Genomic DNA, 17,830 nt, shown 5'->3' with positions numbered 1-17,830 from the left:
TTATTAGTTATTTTGTCTCTTTTATAAATTTTTTCTGTTGTGCATAAATTTATTTATTAATTAAAATAATTACATATGTATGAACAAAAAATTTTATTGTAAATTTTATTTTTTTGTATTTTTATTACAAAAGTAACTCTTATTTTTGCTCAAAAGGCAACTCTCTTATTAGTTGCATATTTCGAATATTAGACAACACTCGTATGGTTGCATATCCAAAAGGAAAAGCAACACTTGCATATGTTGCATATCCAAAAGAAAAGGCAACACTTTAAAGAATTGCAAATTCAAACTTATAAGCAACTCGTAAAAGGGTTGTATTTTATTGCAAATAGGCAACACTTTTTAGTAGTGGTCAAAATATAAGAGAAAAGATAACACTGCAAAAATGTTGTCTCAAACACACCTTTGAAGTGTTGTTGTTTTTCAACCAAAGGCAACACTTACCAGGAGTTGCCCTCAAAAGCGTTGCTTTTGAAGCAAAAAAGTGTTGCCTTGATCTAAGGCAACGACCGCATATGCAACGCCGCCCAAAAACGTTGCCTTAGGTCAAAAAGTGTTGCCATAGATCAAAAGCAACCTTTTATCAGCCTTTAGACAACACTTTTTAAATGTTGCCTCAACTTAAAAATGTTGTAGTGCAAATAGTTGATAGACAACTTCAAGAACTCAACAATCGATTTACAGAGGTGAATATTGAATTGTTTCTTTGTATAGTTTGTCTAAATTCAAGACACTCATTTCTTGCATTTGACAAGGAAAAGTCGATCCAGCTAACTCAATTCTATCCATTAAAATTTTCTTCTACTCAACTTTTGGCACTTAATAGTTAACTTGAGAACTTCATATTAGATGTACGTTCTGATGATCAATTCTCAAACTTGAATGGGATTGGTGTTCTTTATCAAAAATTGGTTGAGACTCGAAAAAATATTTTTTATCCATTAATGTTTCTTCTTTTGAAGTTAGCTTTAGTTTTGCCTGTAACAACTGAATCAGTTGAAAGAACTTTTTCTGCTATGAATATTATAAAGCGTCGGCTTCGCAACTGTATGTGAGATGAATTTTTAAATGATTGTTTAATGATATATATAGAAAGAGAGATATTTGATTGTGTTGACAATGAAAAGATTATTCAATCTTTTCAAAATATGAAACGAGAAGAATGAAATTTTAAATTATTTATTTTAAAAATTATTATTTTATTATTTTAATTTGTTAGTTAATAATTTGAAGAATAATCATATTTTATAATACTATGGTATAATTATAAAGATTATTATTATACTATATATATTTTACCTTTGGTGATAAAATTTTTTGGATCCGTCAATAAATAGGGATTAAGTGCATTCCAAGTGAACGTGAAGTGCTTCTTCAATTCAAGCTTCATCTCAATGACTCTTCTTGCAATGCTTCCAATCCTAATTGCTGCCATTGAATTGGTATGGAGTTGTTTGTAGTGAAGTAACTGCACACATTCTTCAGCTAGACCTCCACACTTCTGGTGGTCCTCAACATGATGCTTTTGATAATTATGTAGAATATGAAGAAGCTGAGAAAGCTTATAAGAATTCTGTGTTTCGTGGTGAGATAAGTCACTCTTTGGTTGAACTGAAACATTTGAAGTACTTGGACTTGAGCGGCAATGATTTTGGAGGTATGCAAATTCCAAACTTCCTTTATGAAATCAGAAGCTTAACTTATCTTAACCTCTCAAATTCCGGGTTTGATGGAAAGATTTTTTATCAAATTGGAAATCTATCCAATTTGCTCTATCTTGACCTCAAATATGTTGCCAATGGAACAATTCCATATCAATTTGGGAACCTCACCGATTTGGTCCACCTTGACCTCCAAAGTAGTTATGGCTTTCGAGTCTTTCATCCCTGCAATACTTGAACATGCATGGTGCACATTTGTCCAAGTCATTTGATTGGTTGCATATCATGCAAGCTCTCCCTTCTTCGGTTTTATCTACAAACCGATTTTAAATTCGGTTTTTTAATATTCAAATCTAAAATGCGTGAAACACGGTAAACAGGTTCACCAAATTAGAGTTAGAGTTTTTTTTTTTTTTAATTTGGATCTTAATTTAGATCAATCCGAATTTAAAACTATTTAAATGGTTTAAATTAGAAATCAAATTATAAAATAAATATAATTTGGTTTAATTTTTTTTTTATTTAAAACTAGTTTATTTTAGTAATTTAGTTTGAATTTGGTTTAAAATCCAAAATTTGGATTTTTTTGCCTATCCTAGATTTTCCAACGTCACTGCAAACTTATGACTTTAATAGTGAGGAATGGGCAACCAAACCATTTTTATTTGCTGCCGAGTTTCCTTTTTAGTAATTAATAAGTGAAACGCAAATGTGAATAGAAATGTTACTAAGAACGAAAAACGAGAATCAAAATCTTGGAAATTAATAAACAACTAGAGTGAGATTCGCACAATGTGTAGAATGATAAATTAATTATATTATATAATGTATTTTAATAAGAGTGAATACTCCACTTAATTTCTGATGATTCCTGACAATTATCTCGAAAGGATAACGAGACTTCTAAAAAAATACTCAACCCAGCTTCTAATATTTTTTTTTGGGACTGATTTTTTTGGCACAGGAGCTAATCAGTCCCATAAAAGTAAAGCTCAGAAACCGAATTGGGTATTTTTTTTGTCAAGGATCTCGTTATTTTTTGAGATAATTGTCAGGGGTTGATTTGCGTTTTTTTCTTTTAATAATAAGTATTATATTATTTAAAGATTAGATAATATGTAAATTAATGTTAAATTTAAATTGTCTTATATTAAAAAAATTTTGTAGAATATTTATTTGATAATTTTGACACCAGAAACACTAAAAGTATACTCTATGCCCTAATTATATAAAATCCAGAAAAACGAGATTCAATTATTAATCGAAACACATGTAAATCAATTTTATATCCAAAAAAATCATCAATGTGAGTTAGATAACACCCAATAAATGTAGTTATCACAAAATATACACTATAAAAACAACTACTGTTTCTATTTTCTTATTTTTAACCACATCAACTGTTTCACAAGAGAGAGATTATGAAAGAAAAAATTACTTATGTTCAATGATTTTTCTTCTTTTCTTCGCTTGAGTTTTCACTGAGATTTTGATTATTTGTTGCGAGATTTTGAGTTTTCACTGAAAGCATCTTTGTATAGTTGTTTTTGGGCACGTGTATGATCTCCAAAATGAAAGTGACTTTTTTTAATTTAAGTCAATTTAGTTAAATTTAGATGACAAAAAAATTTGAATATGTAGCATAACTAATAATTTTGTTTTGTGCCATAATTTTTTAAAACCTGTAGTTCAATAATGTAGCTATTAGAAATATGAGCATAAAACCTGCACAAAATTATTTCTGCCAAAGAATATATCAGGGGACATAACTCATTATTTATCCCCCTTTTTTATTTCTTCTTTCATTTTTTTTTTTTTTATAAAAAGTCATTTCCCCTGTGTTTGTTCCTTTTTATTATTAGGCCATGGATTTCTTACTCCCACTTTTATGTGGGAGTACCGTTAACCTGTCAAAAAATATTTACAAATTGAACTCCGTTTTTTTATTTTTGAAAAAAACTAATATTAAAATTTTGCCTCTTTAGTTTTGCTTTTCACACTTTTTTTCCTTTTCTTGTAACCATAGTTTCAGAGATGAGAGATATTCTGCTAGGGTTTTTTCAATAATGCTCGTGTTCTTCTCCCATCTCTGCAGCTACCATTGTCGCTATCGCTGCCTGCACTCAGCACTGCAACCACCACTTCTACTGCCGCGACACCACACTTTTCGGTCCTCTGCATTGTTGTGCTTCGTCTCTGTCCATGTGAACCATTCAGGTTTCATTTTACTTTATTTTGTTTTAATGCTTTTTCTATGGCAATTCTTGTGAATTTGGAGGTTTTTCTGCTGTCTTCGCACCACAGTTTTTATTTTATTTTATCCCTCTGCCCTGCTTTTTTGCTTTTTCGAAAAGAAATTGGGTTAAGTCGCTAAAGCAATCTTAATTATGTAAGACATAAGTCCGAGAGATACATCATGCAGAATTGGTCTTTCTTTATCAATTAGAAGTTAAATCTTGTTGTCTATAAGATTGTTAGATTTAATTGATTAATTTTTATTTTGTAATGTGTTTGCATAAAGAATTAATTGATGGAACATGTCCATGAGAATTGAAAATCTTAATCTCTTCTAGCAAAGAACTATCTTAATAAATTTTGGATTCTTTTCGTAGCATCTACTTTTAGTTATATACTATCAAATGTACTTCCTGTCATCCTAATGTAGTAGAGTTGTATTCAGTATTTAGTGTTAGTAAGGTAGAAAAAAGGCTTCATCAGTTGTGAGTAAGGACAATAGGCACTTTTTATCCTCTGCATTCCTAATTCACTGTTTGTTATTTAAGTGAATTTGAAAGTTCTTGCTCTAGCAGGATCCAACAATAATCTTTATAAAGTTATTTGCCAGAGTATGCCTTTTGAGAAGTGTGCAAATGTGTAATTTTGATTGGCAATAAATTTATTTATGAGTTTAATAGTTTTACTTGAATGTTGTTTTGATTTCAAAAAATTGTATAGTAAACCAGTTTTCAATTAAAAGTTTCCCGTCCTTATATGTCGGTGATCATATTTTGCGTTTGTGAGAATCATGATAGTGTGCACTACCTTTGGCTATAGCTTTCCACATAGAATACGTACCACAACCAAAAGAAAGCTGTAAATTTGATGACATGTAACATGGTTCGATTAGATGTATCCATATATCTAGAATGTGCACATGACTGGGCCAACAGTTGCAAAGGGAACACCACTTAGAGGTGCCCGAAATATTTGGAATGGATTTGTGCGGGCAGCTTTTCATGAGTTCTTGCGACCACACTAAGCACGAGTTACTCAGGTACATTCATAGGTTACAATCCAAGGATCTCATTATGCTACAGCATGATTCCACTTGGATCTTGTACTATGAAGTTGAATGCAACAACTGAGACGATGCCAGTAACATGCCCTAGCTTCACTGATATTCACCCTTTTGCACCAACTGAACAGACTCAAGGTTATCAGGTAGCTAGTTTGATGTTTAAATGGTTCTTTTTAGACTCTTATAAAATATGGAAGAGAAGGGTTTTTTTAATTTTATTTTCTGTGTCTGAACAATAAAATTTGGTGTCTGAAAATGTTCAACAATTTGGATGACTTGCTGTGTATCATCACCGGGTTTGACTCCTTCTTTTTGCAACCAAATGCTGGAGCTGCAGGAGAGTATGCTGGGCTGATGGTTATTCGAGCATATCATTTATTATGATGACTTGGCTCATTTGAAATATGTCTGCTTAACTTTTATGGAAAATATTTGCTATGGGAAAGGATTTTTTTTATCAATTTATGAGTTAAATTATGACTCTTCTGATTTACTTACATTCAAAACAGTATTTGACATTTTTATTTAACATTGTACTTGTTCATTTCATCCGATAGTTGATAACCTTCAGTTGTGCTATTGTCTCTTGCTGTATATTTATAAGAGATCAATTTTTTGTTTTTTAATGTTGCTCAAATAAATTCCTGCAATGGCTCTTAACTATTTTGGAAACTAGAAACTGCAGGCAAGAGGAGACCACCACCACAATGTTTGCATTATACCTGCCTCTGCACATGGTACAAATCCTGCCAGTGCTGCCATGTGTGGCATGAAAATTGTTTCTGTGAGAACCGATGCCAAGGATAACATTAACATTGCAGAGATGAGGAAGGCCGCAGAAACTCACAAGGACAACTTATCAGCACTTATGGTAAAATCCTTGAGGAAGTAGGTGTGGGGAACTTCTTTCAAATTTTGGGATTACTGAAACATTAGCTTCTTTACTCGTAAATGTCATTATAACATTTTTTATGCTCCCTTGCATTGCTCTTTCCATGAAACTTATGGATATTTCAGGCAGGAGGTAAGTTTAACTACAATTTCAAAATTTATTATGTAGTTTAAATTTGCTTTAGCCTTTTTTTGTTGTTCAAGATATTCTTTCGTAAAGTGTATTATAAGTTATAATCATATCTTTCTATAGTCTTATTCGATAACACTTTTCTAAATTACAAAATACAAAGATACTGAGATTGTAGAGAGATAGTAAAAATTCGTATATACCATATCCATATTTTGGATGGATATAAATTTCGTCTATCTTCTTCGATCAGTTTGTGTCTTTAGATTTCTGTATTTTTATTCAGAAACTGATCTCCAATTACAGGCCCCAATTACATTCTTATATTCAATTTAAGGACAAATAATGCATCATTGTTCTAAATGAGAATAATTATTTGTGAAATGCAGGGCACTATTGCTCAACACAATCCCCATCTTGATAGTGTCTCTAACAGTACTAGTACTAAGGGATTCATTTGCCATGAGTTCTATTGTGAATGCAGCAGTAATAGCAACATGTGTCATTGTCTATGAGAGCATATTCTGCATGGGATTTGGTGTGATTCCCAACATTATTTGTGCACAGATTTTTTCAACAAGTGTGAGAGGAATATGCATCTCAATTTGTGCACTCACATTTTGGATCAGCACATTGATGGTCACATCTTCATTCCCATTCTTGCTGCATCAAATTGGAGTCACTAGTGTCTTTTCATTGTTTGTTTGTGATTGCATCATTTCATGGGTGTTTGTTTACATGAAAGCTCCTGAGACAAAGGACATGCCTTTAGAAGTCATCATCGAGTTCTTCGCCATTGGTGCTAAGCCTGGAGCTGATCTTCGCCATTTTGTTTATTTGGTAACTATCTCAGAACAAAGATAGAGAGACATTGGAAGACACAACACAACTATTTAGAGAAAAAAATAAACAAAATGTCTGTCTTTACTTAACCCAAAATGGATGGGACAATAAAAGAGTTTATAAAGACAAGTTTTCTATTTGTGTCTGAGATCATTGGCAAACAGAACATTCATAATATTATCATTATTGTGATCACAAAGAATTGAAGCAGCAGTAGATTGATATAGTTTTGAGTCTTTAGTTGATTTTGATTCCAATTCCTATTGAGAGTTGAAGATTTCATTGGTGAAATGGAAATATTAGAACCTTTTGCTGGTACGGATAAGATTATGTATCTTTTTTCCACTGTACTTTGAAAAATAGAAATTACAATACAAATACTTAAAACAACTATAAGTGTTATGGATTGATAATATTCTAATCAAATTCTTGCACTTATAACATTTGTAAGTAATAGGTGATTGAGTTAAACTACTTTATTACTCTTATTATAGTATACGATTAAATATCTATTAAAAAAATTTAATATTAAACATACATACAAATAATATAAGTAACAAAATTTTTAAGCTTTGTTTGGTTAGAGAGAAGTGAAAAAGTAATAGAGGAGAGGGAAGAGAAGTTGCAAATTTTTATGTGTAATTCATGAAAAAAAATTTGCAACTTTTCTGTCTCCCACTATTTTTCCACCACTTATCTCCAACCAAACAATTGAAGTGTCCATTTCCTTGTGCTGGGCATTTTTTTCTGGTGAATGCTATGAAAAATTTCTCCTTGTATGAAGAGTTTGTGGACAAATGAAATCAAGATATGTATGAGGTTGTTAACTTTGCACGACAGAACTTGTTTTATTTAGCATTAATTAATTGTTGTTAAAATTAATTAATGCTAAATAAGACAAATTTAAACTATTTTTTTTTTGTCTTTCTAACATTATCGGTTATACAAATACATTACAATAAGCCAAGTATAATGCCATTTTGTGGTTGACAAGTGATAGTTGTTCGAATTGCTTAAATACCATTTTGTGATAATGTGATTGATGGTTAGAAGAATATATGAATACCCTTATCAATTACAAAGAATTTTTTTATCCAATAGTAAAAATAGGGTGACCATGCAGGCATGAAAACATAAAAAATCCTGGACCTTCTTCATTCACTACCTTAATACAGATTCTACAGTCCTATACTGCATTCTTTTTTCACCCTAAAGTGCCAACATCAGCAATCACTGAATGATCCCATTCTGCCCTTTAACTAATATCTTCTTGGATATAACAGATTTCACCTCTTCTACCACCATATTTGGACAATTCATGGCAATCAAGTTCTGTCATTTAGAAGGATTCTCATTGCTTTTCCCAGCATTCCCACCATTAGCAAGTGAGGTATGAAATGCACGCGTAATCTGAAAAAATAAAAATAAAAAACCATTAGCTTCCAGCCTTCCACATACATTTTATTGTAAATTTGTGATGCATAATAGGAAAACAAACTTGTCTATTCATTGCTCTGTATAGTTTTTATCTACTCCCATACCCCCCCCCTCAAGATTGATATTATGTACATTCCAAGACTCGAGAAAAACAATATAAAAACAAAGAGAAGGAAAAATTGCACTTCTTATTCAAATTATGTTGGTTTGGTTAAATCAAGGGGACAAGTCTTTTTTTTCAATGCAGATTCAATGCAGAACAACCCCTAAAATTACTTATCCAAGTAACTGAAACTTTGACACAAAACAATCAGATAGCAATGCATGCTCAAGTAAGACAGCGCAATTAGATGAAATGGAGAACAACCCCATCAAAAGAAAATCACTCAACCAAGTTTTTAAAAATATAGAACATATTTATATCTACAAAAAAAAATTATTTCAACTTGTAAATAATGAATGTTAAAAACCATTGATGCAGTGCTCATAGAATCACACAATGAGACATCAATTAATAATCACAAGTTTGCAACGTAAAAGTCATGGTGTTTGTTGTCAATTGCAATGCCCAGTTAATCTTGCATTCTGGACAATACCATGGTCCTTCTTGTATATGCATTTTCATAACACCAATACACCTGGAGTGATAACTCAGAATCGTTTTAACATATAACTATAGTTCCATTATAAGAATTTTGCACTTATGAACCAGAAAAATAGAATCACTGATAAACAATTGAAACAAAATTTCCTCTAACATATATCAAGCACAAATTGAAAATACAATAAAACAAAACAAAGTAAAATAGAACACGAGTTTGGAAAGAAGCAATAAAATATATCATATACAAGAGATAGGGTGAAAACGACACCTAATAGAAAATAATATTGCGGCGGCGGGAGAAGCGGGTTGAGCGGCGGCTGCGGAAGTGGGTTGCGAGGCGACTGCGGAAGCGGGTTGCAAGGCGACTGCAGAAGCAGGTGTGAAAACGACACCTAATAGAAAACGATATTGCGGCGGCGGGAGAAGCGGGTTGCGAGGCAACTGCGGAAGCGGGTTGCGAGGCGACTGCAGAAGCAGGTTGTGCGGCGAAGATGAGCAGACGAGAGAGAATGCAGAGGGAGACGAAAAGACCATAGCAATAGTGATTGAAAGAGGGATAAAATCCTAACAGAGCAAATGGCTTACTACTTTGAATTTCAAAGTGTAAAAAAAATAAACATAGGAGTCAATTTTTAAATATTAATTTTTTTAAAAATAAAAAATGAGGTTTAATTTGTAAATATTTTTTGACAGCTTAACGGTACTCCCACATAAAAGTGGGAGCAAGGAATCCATGGACTTATTATTAATGCTTATGTATATATCACATATTATGTTTTTAAAATTTGGATGAGAAATTTGAGACGTTGTTATTGTGCCATGAAATACATAAACAAATGTATACAACTATATTTTATATTATAATTGTTTATCATCTTTATATAATCATATTTTAACCATAATAAATTAAAAAAGAATGTTAATGGACTAGCAAATTTTATTTTTTTTGAACAATAATTAATTAATTAATATTTAAAAATATAAATTAAAAATATATCATTAAATTATTAAATTAAAGAAATTAGACTATTGTCTACAAATATTGACTAAAAATAATAAATTATACTCACAAACTAGTGCATTAATAATAATTTGGAAACATGTATTCACCATTCAGGGAGAATGGTACGATTGGAATTGGAAGAACTAATATTTAACCATATATAACAAATAGTCTAAACAAATTAAAAGATTTGAAATTTGAAAACATTAAACTACAATGACAAAAGCTTAAGGAGTATGAATTAGGGTAACAACCAAACAGGAGGACAAAAGAACTTCACTTCTAACAATACTCTCTGGAAACTTCCATGGTCCAAGTCGAAGATGCCGATATCTTGAGGAACAGGATCGTAAAATGATGATTGCAGCTCTATTTGGTTATCTGTAAACCAAATCTGATTTCCTTTGCTTAGAAAAGGCACAGGAATTTGAACAGAAGAATTAAATCGAATCGATAGTATGTAGTTATCTAAATTATCTAATGTTGACCATTCTTTTCTATTTCTTTTTAACTCATAGATATCGAATTTGTAAGTTTCAAATTCCCTGCGTATTTTTCTCCAGGGATGACGAACATGTCTTACCAACATCAATAAGCTTCCATTGGCGCACCCAATAAGATATTTAAGCTTTTGAGGGCCTACGGGAATTTCAGATGGAGGTCTGGTTTCATGGATTCCTCCCTTAAGCCCTGCTCTTGTCTTTGTATCAAATTCATATAGCTGCCCCTCTTCGTTGATGGCATATATCTTTTCTTGGAAAAATATTACGTCCTCAAACCTCTTATCTCTGGTTGGAAATTCTACCCATCTCATATTGCCAGGCTTGTAAAAGGCCAGTCTCTGGTTAGGTCCGAATATCACCACCGCCATAAAATTTTCAATGTCATGCTCAGGAGATGAGTTTATAATAACCTTTTCAACTTGGAATCTATGCACGCTATCTCTATCCAGGGTGCTCCTAATGTCACGAAAATCCCAGAGTGTGTATTCATCCTCATGATTATCAGGCTGGTAATCAATTATAGTGGGTAAAGTTGAGACTGGAGGAAGATCCAAATTACGATTTGTAAATGGATTTAACATTTGGATAGTGCCATCAGATATGGATACGACAATCAACCATCCATGACCAGAACCGCGAATTAACTTGTTGTAGGACTGCATCTCTGGCAGCATGATATGGTAAATATCTTTCTCTTCAAGGGCGCAAGTATCAAGAGTTTCATCATCTGCAGCAGCTAATTGCATGAGATGATAAATCTCCTCATCTTCGTATGAATGATTCTTGACAGTTTCGTCAGGTAACAATAACCATGGAATTTTATTTCCATTGGGAATTTTTGGAAGTTTCAAGCTCCACTCTTTGCAAACCAATCGAAGTTGGACGTAATCATCGTAGGCATGGAACCGTTTTGAAATTTCTTTCAACAAATCTTCATCAATGTCCGCCCATCGATTAATCTCGTCCATGTCTCTGACTCAAGCTATGTTGAATTAGGATTTTCGTATTTAAATATTGAATTAGGATTTCGGTTGCTCAAAGATGTATACCTGTTTTGAATGATTTAATTTGAAATTATTGATTGCTATGATATCTAAAAGATAGTGTGTAATTTATTAAAAATAATTAAAAATTAATAATTAATTCAAAAGATAAAAATTTAAAATTTATTATAAAAAATAAATTAGATAAAATTTAAAAATTTTTTATTTTAATAAATAAAATAAATATAATAATTACCGTAGTAAATAATTTAAAAAATATTTATCGAAATAAATATCCTTTTCGTATCTCGTAAACTAGATAATTTTGCATGTAAACGAGATGAGATATATAGAATTTTTCAATTTTCGTATATAAACGGGATAGATGTTATCTCGTTTACACTATAAACGAAATATATGCATTTATAAATAATTTAATATAATTTTTAAAAATAATAAAAATATTAATACTTTTAATTTGATCAAACTCTTAAAAATATAGAATGTTTTAAATATTATTAGCGTTTATGGTAATTAGTTTAGAGATAAAAACTTAAAGTTTTTTGTTGAGAACAAAAAATTGTATCATTTTTTATTTCTTTATATATTTATGGTCTTTATCACTTTTATTATATCATTTTTTATTATAATATATTTCTCACAAGTTATCATTTCAAGTTTTATTTTTTCTGAATCAGTGGTGAGTATTTATGGTAGTTAGTTTAGCGATTAAAATTTAAGAATTCCCCAATTGATTAGCAAAGATTTGCATCATTTTTTTTATTGCTTCGTATATTATTTGTAGTATTTTTTCTATTCATTATATTATAACACTTATTAAGATATAAATATACATAGGTAGTCTTTTATATTTATTAAGGTATATAATTTAATATATTAAAAACCACTTCTCAAAAATATTTATTATAACACAATTGTATAATTTCAGATTTAATTCTTCTACTATTACGAGAACTATACATTATTTTTGTTAATTTATAATATTTTTAATTATTATTTAATTAATTTTTTTAGTTATATAATTTTTAAAAGGTATTCAATAAGTTATTTGTTATTACAAATTATAAATTTAATGTCTGTAGTTGTAAATTCGATGATAAGAATATGAATTTAGACATTGCAGTTATTGGAATTTTAAACTTTGCCGAAACTAACTGAATAATTTTTTTTAATATAAATTTAAGTTGTAGATGTCAATTTTTATGGAGTAATTATTTGAGTTTTAGACTAATATTTTAGAGGTCAATGTTTGCCGTGTGTATAAAATGAAGATATAAGTAAAAAGCAATTGATTGCTCACAGCAGATAGGATGATATAAAATTTATTACAATAAAAATCAAAATTTACCGTCATTATTTGACTAAATATATACTTAATATGTTTTATTATAAATTTGATTAAAATTTTTGTCATATTTACTTAAAAAATTATGAAATCTCTAATACCCTTACTACGTAAAACAATATTTTTGTATTGTATATAATACCCTTAATAAATAATGTTATATAGTTATTATGATTCAACATTTCCAAAAATTTTAAATTATTTTTCAAGGCCATTTTAAATACATTCTCATTTTTTCTTTCTTACTTTCTGAGCGATTCACCCGCCAATTTCAAAAATTGATGTCTGATCATGAACCCTGCGATGATTTGTTTGTGTACACTGTTGTTGAAATTTGAGTTAAATTTCAATTTGGCCCCTGAAATTTGGTCTAATGTTTAGAATGACCCTTACAATTTCGTTGGCCCTATTAGAACCTCCAAATTTACAATTGTGGTTTCAGCAACGGCGCCATTTTGATGAACTGAAGATTGATAGTTTAGAATTTACAATAAATTCTCGTTGCAAGTATAGTTTCTAAACCAAGCAATCATCTTTTCATACAAAAGTTTGGTTGTCACAAGTAACAAAACCCAATAAAAATAAATAACCGAAGTATTTAAACATCGGGTCGTCTCTCAAGGAGTTGCAGGGCAGTATGATTTATTATTGGTTATGGAAAATTGTATATTTTTTGGTTTTTTGAAATAAAGAACAGGTAATTTAAATGGCAAGAAAAATAAATTAATAATTAATAAAATCTCTTGGCAAGGTGTAAGAAATTGAAGTCCTATCCTAGTTATCCTTATCAGGTGTGATGAGAATTGGATTCTGCTCCCACTTTAATTAACCTCTAACTATGAAGGTAAGTTAAGTGGATGAATCAATTTGATTCCTCGTGTCCTAGTCAATTCCTAAGAAAAGACTAGAGTTATTGGAGTACAAATCAATCAGCAAAGAATTCCAATTTCATTCAACAGCTGAGTTTGATAACTCAAGTGTTGCTAATTACTTAACCAAAGCCAAAAGGGGAAAATAAATCTAAATTGAATTGAAATCATTAAAGCAAAATCAAATCTGAAACAAAAAAGCTCTGCATACAAGCCCTAATGGCTTGTATGCTTTACAAGTTCATTAACAAATAAAACCCAAAACGTGCTGCTACACATACGTGGTATACACACGCTATAATAGAGATCCCGCTTTTATCTAACTACCAAATTTAAAAGATTTGTTTCCTTCTTCGTTTTCGTTATTTGCGGATTTGATCGTTCTTCTTCTCGCGCGTCTTCTCTCGTTCTTCTCCATCGTTTTTTTCCTCTCCTTTCTCACTGGTATGTTCTTCGTCATTTACGTTAGTTCTTCTCTCTGCAACTCTAGCTTCATTTTCTATTTGATTTGTTGTTTTCTGAAATCAAAGTTTGAACTCGTTTTGAAGATTATTGATGATTCAAGCTCAGATTGTCAGCTGAATCAGGGCGAAGTGGATTATGAATTTGAATCTAACAAAGTTTCTGAGGTTTGATTTACATACTCTGAATTTTGTTGCAGTCATTTGAATAGCATTGTGTAGCTGAAAAATTCTTGAACATTGAACTAACACGTTAACATGAATCTGTCGATTGAATGTAATGTATTAGTTTTGATTAATTATCTGGAATTTATAGCAGACGCTCGGGTGTAGATCAGAACTTTTTGGGTGTATTTTTGCGAGAAGTGTGGGTGTATTTACAGTTTATGGGTTTTTCTGTTGTTAGCTGAGTTGTTGTCGTTCGGGTGTATTATATCAGACATGATTGGGTGTGTTTTTAGTTTTTGATATGGTGTATTCTGCAGCCTGTGTATTTACAGTTTATGGTTTTTTTTTTGTTATTTTAGTTGAGTTCTTGCGGTTCGGGTGTATTATATCAGCAATGATTGGGTGTATTTTTAGTTTTTGACATGGTGTATTCTGCAGCCCCTCTTTGTTGTTGATGACCAGTTTGTTCCGAAGGTTGGAATGACCTTTACCACCCTTGAAGATGCTGGAAAATTTTACAGGAACTACGCCAAGGCTGCAGATTTTTCTACAAGAGTTCGGAGCACAAATAGGAAGGGAAACAAGATTAAGAATCAATTGATTACATGTAGCAAAGAGGAAAAATGGAAATCTAAAATATCTCCGACCGAGAAGACTAATCCGACAGCCGGTTTAAACTGTCCTGCAAGAATTTATATACACACATTGAAGGATGTCGGTGCTTGGATCATTTCAAAGGTTGTGCTGGATCATTAACACCCCTGCTGTCCAAGTAAAGCAGAGATGCTCAAACAGCACAGGGAACTAAGCATGTCCATTCGTCGTACAATAGAGAATAACGAGGAGGCCAGTATCAGACCAAGCAAAACCTACCAATCATTTGTTACGGCTGCCGGGGGTCACTACGAGTTAAATTTTATCGAAAAGAATGTGAGGAATTACATTACCAGGGAAGTGCGGAATGTTTCCGACCAAGAAGATGCAAAGGAATTCGGGAAATATTTGTTAAGAATGAAAGAAAAGAATCAGAATTTCTTTTTTGAGCTCGAACTCGAGGAGGATCAATCGATTAAGCTGGCTTTTTGGGCCGATGCAAGAAGCAGAGCTGCCTTTGAGTATTTCGGAGATGTTATTTCATTTGACACCACCTACAATACAAACAGGTAACAAACTGTCCCTGTTTATGATGCTAAATTAATGTATTTTTATGAATCTGCCGCAGAGGTGTATATTGGCTATTTTTTTGGGTGTATACGAAGCATTTGTTGGGTGTACCTAATGATTTTGCATTCTGCACTATGGTAATTTGTTTCAGGTTAAATTTGGTTTGTGGTTCTTTTGTCGGGGTGAATCACCACGGTCAGTCAACACTTCTCGAATGCTCTTTGATGAAAAACGAAGAAATTGAATCATTCAAATGGTTATTTCAATGTTGGCTTCGTTGCATGGGAGGAAACGCTCCGAAAGGGTTTCTCACCGATCAATGCGCATCAATGAAAAGGGCTTTAGAGGCCTGTATGCCAACAACAATTTATCGTTAGTGTATTTGGCACATCATGAAGAAGATACCAAGCAAATTAAACGGGTACAAGGGACATGCAGATATCGAACAAGAAATGAGCCAAGTTGTTTGGAACTCTCATAGCAAAGAGTCATTCGATAGGAATTGGAATGATTTCTTGCTGAATTTTGGTCTTGTGGACAACAAGTGGCTTTCAGGTAATGTTTGTTAAAAATTTGCAGCAGAGGTGTAAATTGCATGTCTTTTCGGGTGTATTTATAGTCTGTGTTTGGGTGTATTCTGCAGATCTGTATGAAGACCGTCATATATGGGTTCCTATCTATCTGGATCACCACTTCTGGGCAGGGATGAGAAGCACACAAAGGAGCGAGAGCATGCATTCATTTTTTAACAAGTTTATCACCCGGAACAGCTCGCTTATTCAGTTCGTCAAACAATACGATAATTGCCTCGGAAGCCGGGAGCAAGCAGAGAGAGAATCAGATGCTGCAGATTTTCATACGGTCATACCGTGTGCAACTAAATCCTCCATTGAAGCTCAGTTTCAAGATGTGTACACTCATCAAAAGTTTAGGGAAGTCTAAGCGCAATTCAGAGGAAAGGCGAATTGCATCACCAGACTAACGAATTCTGCTCTAGGCTATTCAGTATACGAAGTCGGAGAACAAGTTTCCAGCTCAATATTCAACAAGTTTGTGGTTACTTACGACTTAGTCGCAGCCGAGGTAAAATGCCAATGCTTATTATTCGAGTCGAGAGGGATACTGTGCCGTCATCGTCACGCACTAAGCGTGTTAAGCTTTGAACGAGTAAGCCAAGTGTCACCGAGATATATACTGAAACGATGGAGCAAGAAGGTAAAGAGGCGACACACACACATCAAGAGCAGCCACGACGAGCCACTGTTGGAGCCAAGAAGCAAGAGGTTTGACCAATTGGTTTTTCGTTCGCAAAATATTTGCGAATTTGCATCCGAATCAGAGGAGCTGACTGCAATTCTGCACCGTGCGTACGATAACGTCATGGCTGAGATGGAATCATTAAAAGCCAAAAGGAAGGGGACATCTTCTTTATCCCACGAAGACGCCAACTTGGAATCCGTTAACGAGCTTCAAAGCCCGCCAAGGATTCGAACAAGAGGACGTCCAAAAAATAGGCTAGGTTCAAAGTTGGACAAACAGATCGCAAATACCACAAAGAAGAAGAAAACGAAAGTTTTAAGCGAGGTAAAAGTAATGTTCTTTAAATTTGTGGTGATTGAGTTTATTTTTCTCGTTAATAGTTTAGCTAATATGTGAGTTTCTTATATTCAGATCATTGTTCTGAAAACCAAACCGGATCGGCCGATTCAACCGGATTAACCGAGAACCGGCCGAACCGGCAGTTAACCGGTGAACTGTCGGAACCGGCCGGGTTTTTTCAGGGTTACCGGTTTTTTTATAATATATATATATATATATATATATATATATATATATATATAAACCAAACCCAACCCAACAGATACCTAACCCACCCCACCCCTAACTCCACCCCCACCCCCACCCTTCCCCCTTCTCTCCCTCTCTGAGAACCCTAAACCTAGCCGCCATCACTTTTCCACCGTCGTAGTCTTCTTACCCCACCCCTCCCCTCTCCTTTCTCTCCGTCTCTGAGAAACCCTAAACCCAGCACCATCACTATCCCACCGTCGCACTCTTCTCATCGTTCTTCTCCTTGTTGCCATCTCTTCGGATCGTTACTCTTCTTATCGTCGTCAGCCGGTCGTCGTCTCTTCGGCGATTTCTCTCTGTCGCTCTCTTCAAGGTCAACAGCACCTATTATAGTCACCTCCCCTCGACGTCGAGTCTGAGCTGTTGGAATCGCCGCCGTGAAGGACTGCTCTGTTGTCGTCGCTGCTCGATTTGTTAGTGTCCGTCTCTCTCTTCGAGTTTTCTCTATGTCTGAGGGTCGGAGCTCAATGTTCTTTCTCTCTGTCTCTCACACGGCGACGTCTCTCTCTGCCCGGCTATGGAGTATTAGCCGCTTTGTCACCTTGCATCGGTTATTTTGTTAATTTTGTGTATTTTGATTTATGAGTTGCTGGTT

The 17,830-nt window shown here is 33.1% G+C and overlaps 2 protein-coding genes across 2 annotated transcripts; one reads left to right on the top strand and one right to left on the bottom strand.

Moving 5' to 3' along the window:
• The first annotated feature begins 4,622 nt into the window (after positions 1-4,622).
• Positions 4,623-6,634, top strand: LOC148566381 (glycine dehydrogenase (decarboxylating) 1, mitochondrial-like). The gene is made up of 3 exons (XM_088486056.1): positions 4,623-5,105; positions 5,639-5,833; positions 6,373-6,634. Exons 1-3 carry the CDS (start codon positions 4,983-4,985, stop codon positions 6,496-6,498), a joined length of 444 nt encoding a protein of 147 aa, XP_088342182.1. The 5' UTR covers positions 4,623-4,982; the 3' UTR covers positions 6,499-6,634.
• A 3,477-nt stretch (positions 6,635-10,111) lies between these two features.
• On the bottom strand, positions 10,112-11,341 carry LOC107641522 (putative F-box protein At5g55150). Its single transcript, XM_016345009.1, has one exon. The coding sequence runs from the start codon at positions 11,339-11,341 to the stop codon at positions 10,112-10,114; it is 1,230 nt and encodes a 409-aa protein (XP_016200495.1).
• Between the last annotated feature and the right edge of the window lie 6,489 nt (positions 11,342-17,830).

This window comes from Arachis ipaensis, chromosome B5, assembly GCF_059453495.1.
Source record: "Arachis ipaensis isolate K30076 ecotype BB chromosome B5, ASM5945349v1, whole genome shotgun sequence".
Taxonomy (NCBI): Eukaryota; Viridiplantae; Streptophyta; class Magnoliopsida; order Fabales; family Fabaceae; genus Arachis; species Arachis ipaensis.
The sequence above is the reverse complement of the archived record's forward strand: the minus strand, read 5'-3'. Positions and strand labels throughout refer to the sequence as shown.

Excerpts from the sequence above, each read along its gene's own strand:
- LOC148566381 (XM_088486056.1), top strand. The coding sequence starts at position 4,983 with ATGATTCCACTTGGATCTTGTACTATGAAGTTGAATGCAACAACTGAG. Across the intron at positions 5,106-5,638 it reads AACAGACTCAAGGTTATCAG|AAACTGCAGGCAAGAGGAGA; the intron begins GTAGCTAGTTTG and ends TTTGGAAACTAG. Across the intron at positions 5,834-6,372 it reads ACAACTTATCAGCACTTATG|GGCACTATTGCTCAACACAA; the intron begins GTAAAATCCTTG and ends TGTGAAATGCAG.
- LOC107641522 (XM_016345009.1), bottom strand. The coding sequence starts at position 11,341 with ATGGACGAGATTAATCGATGGGCGGACATTGATGAAGATTTGTTGAAA.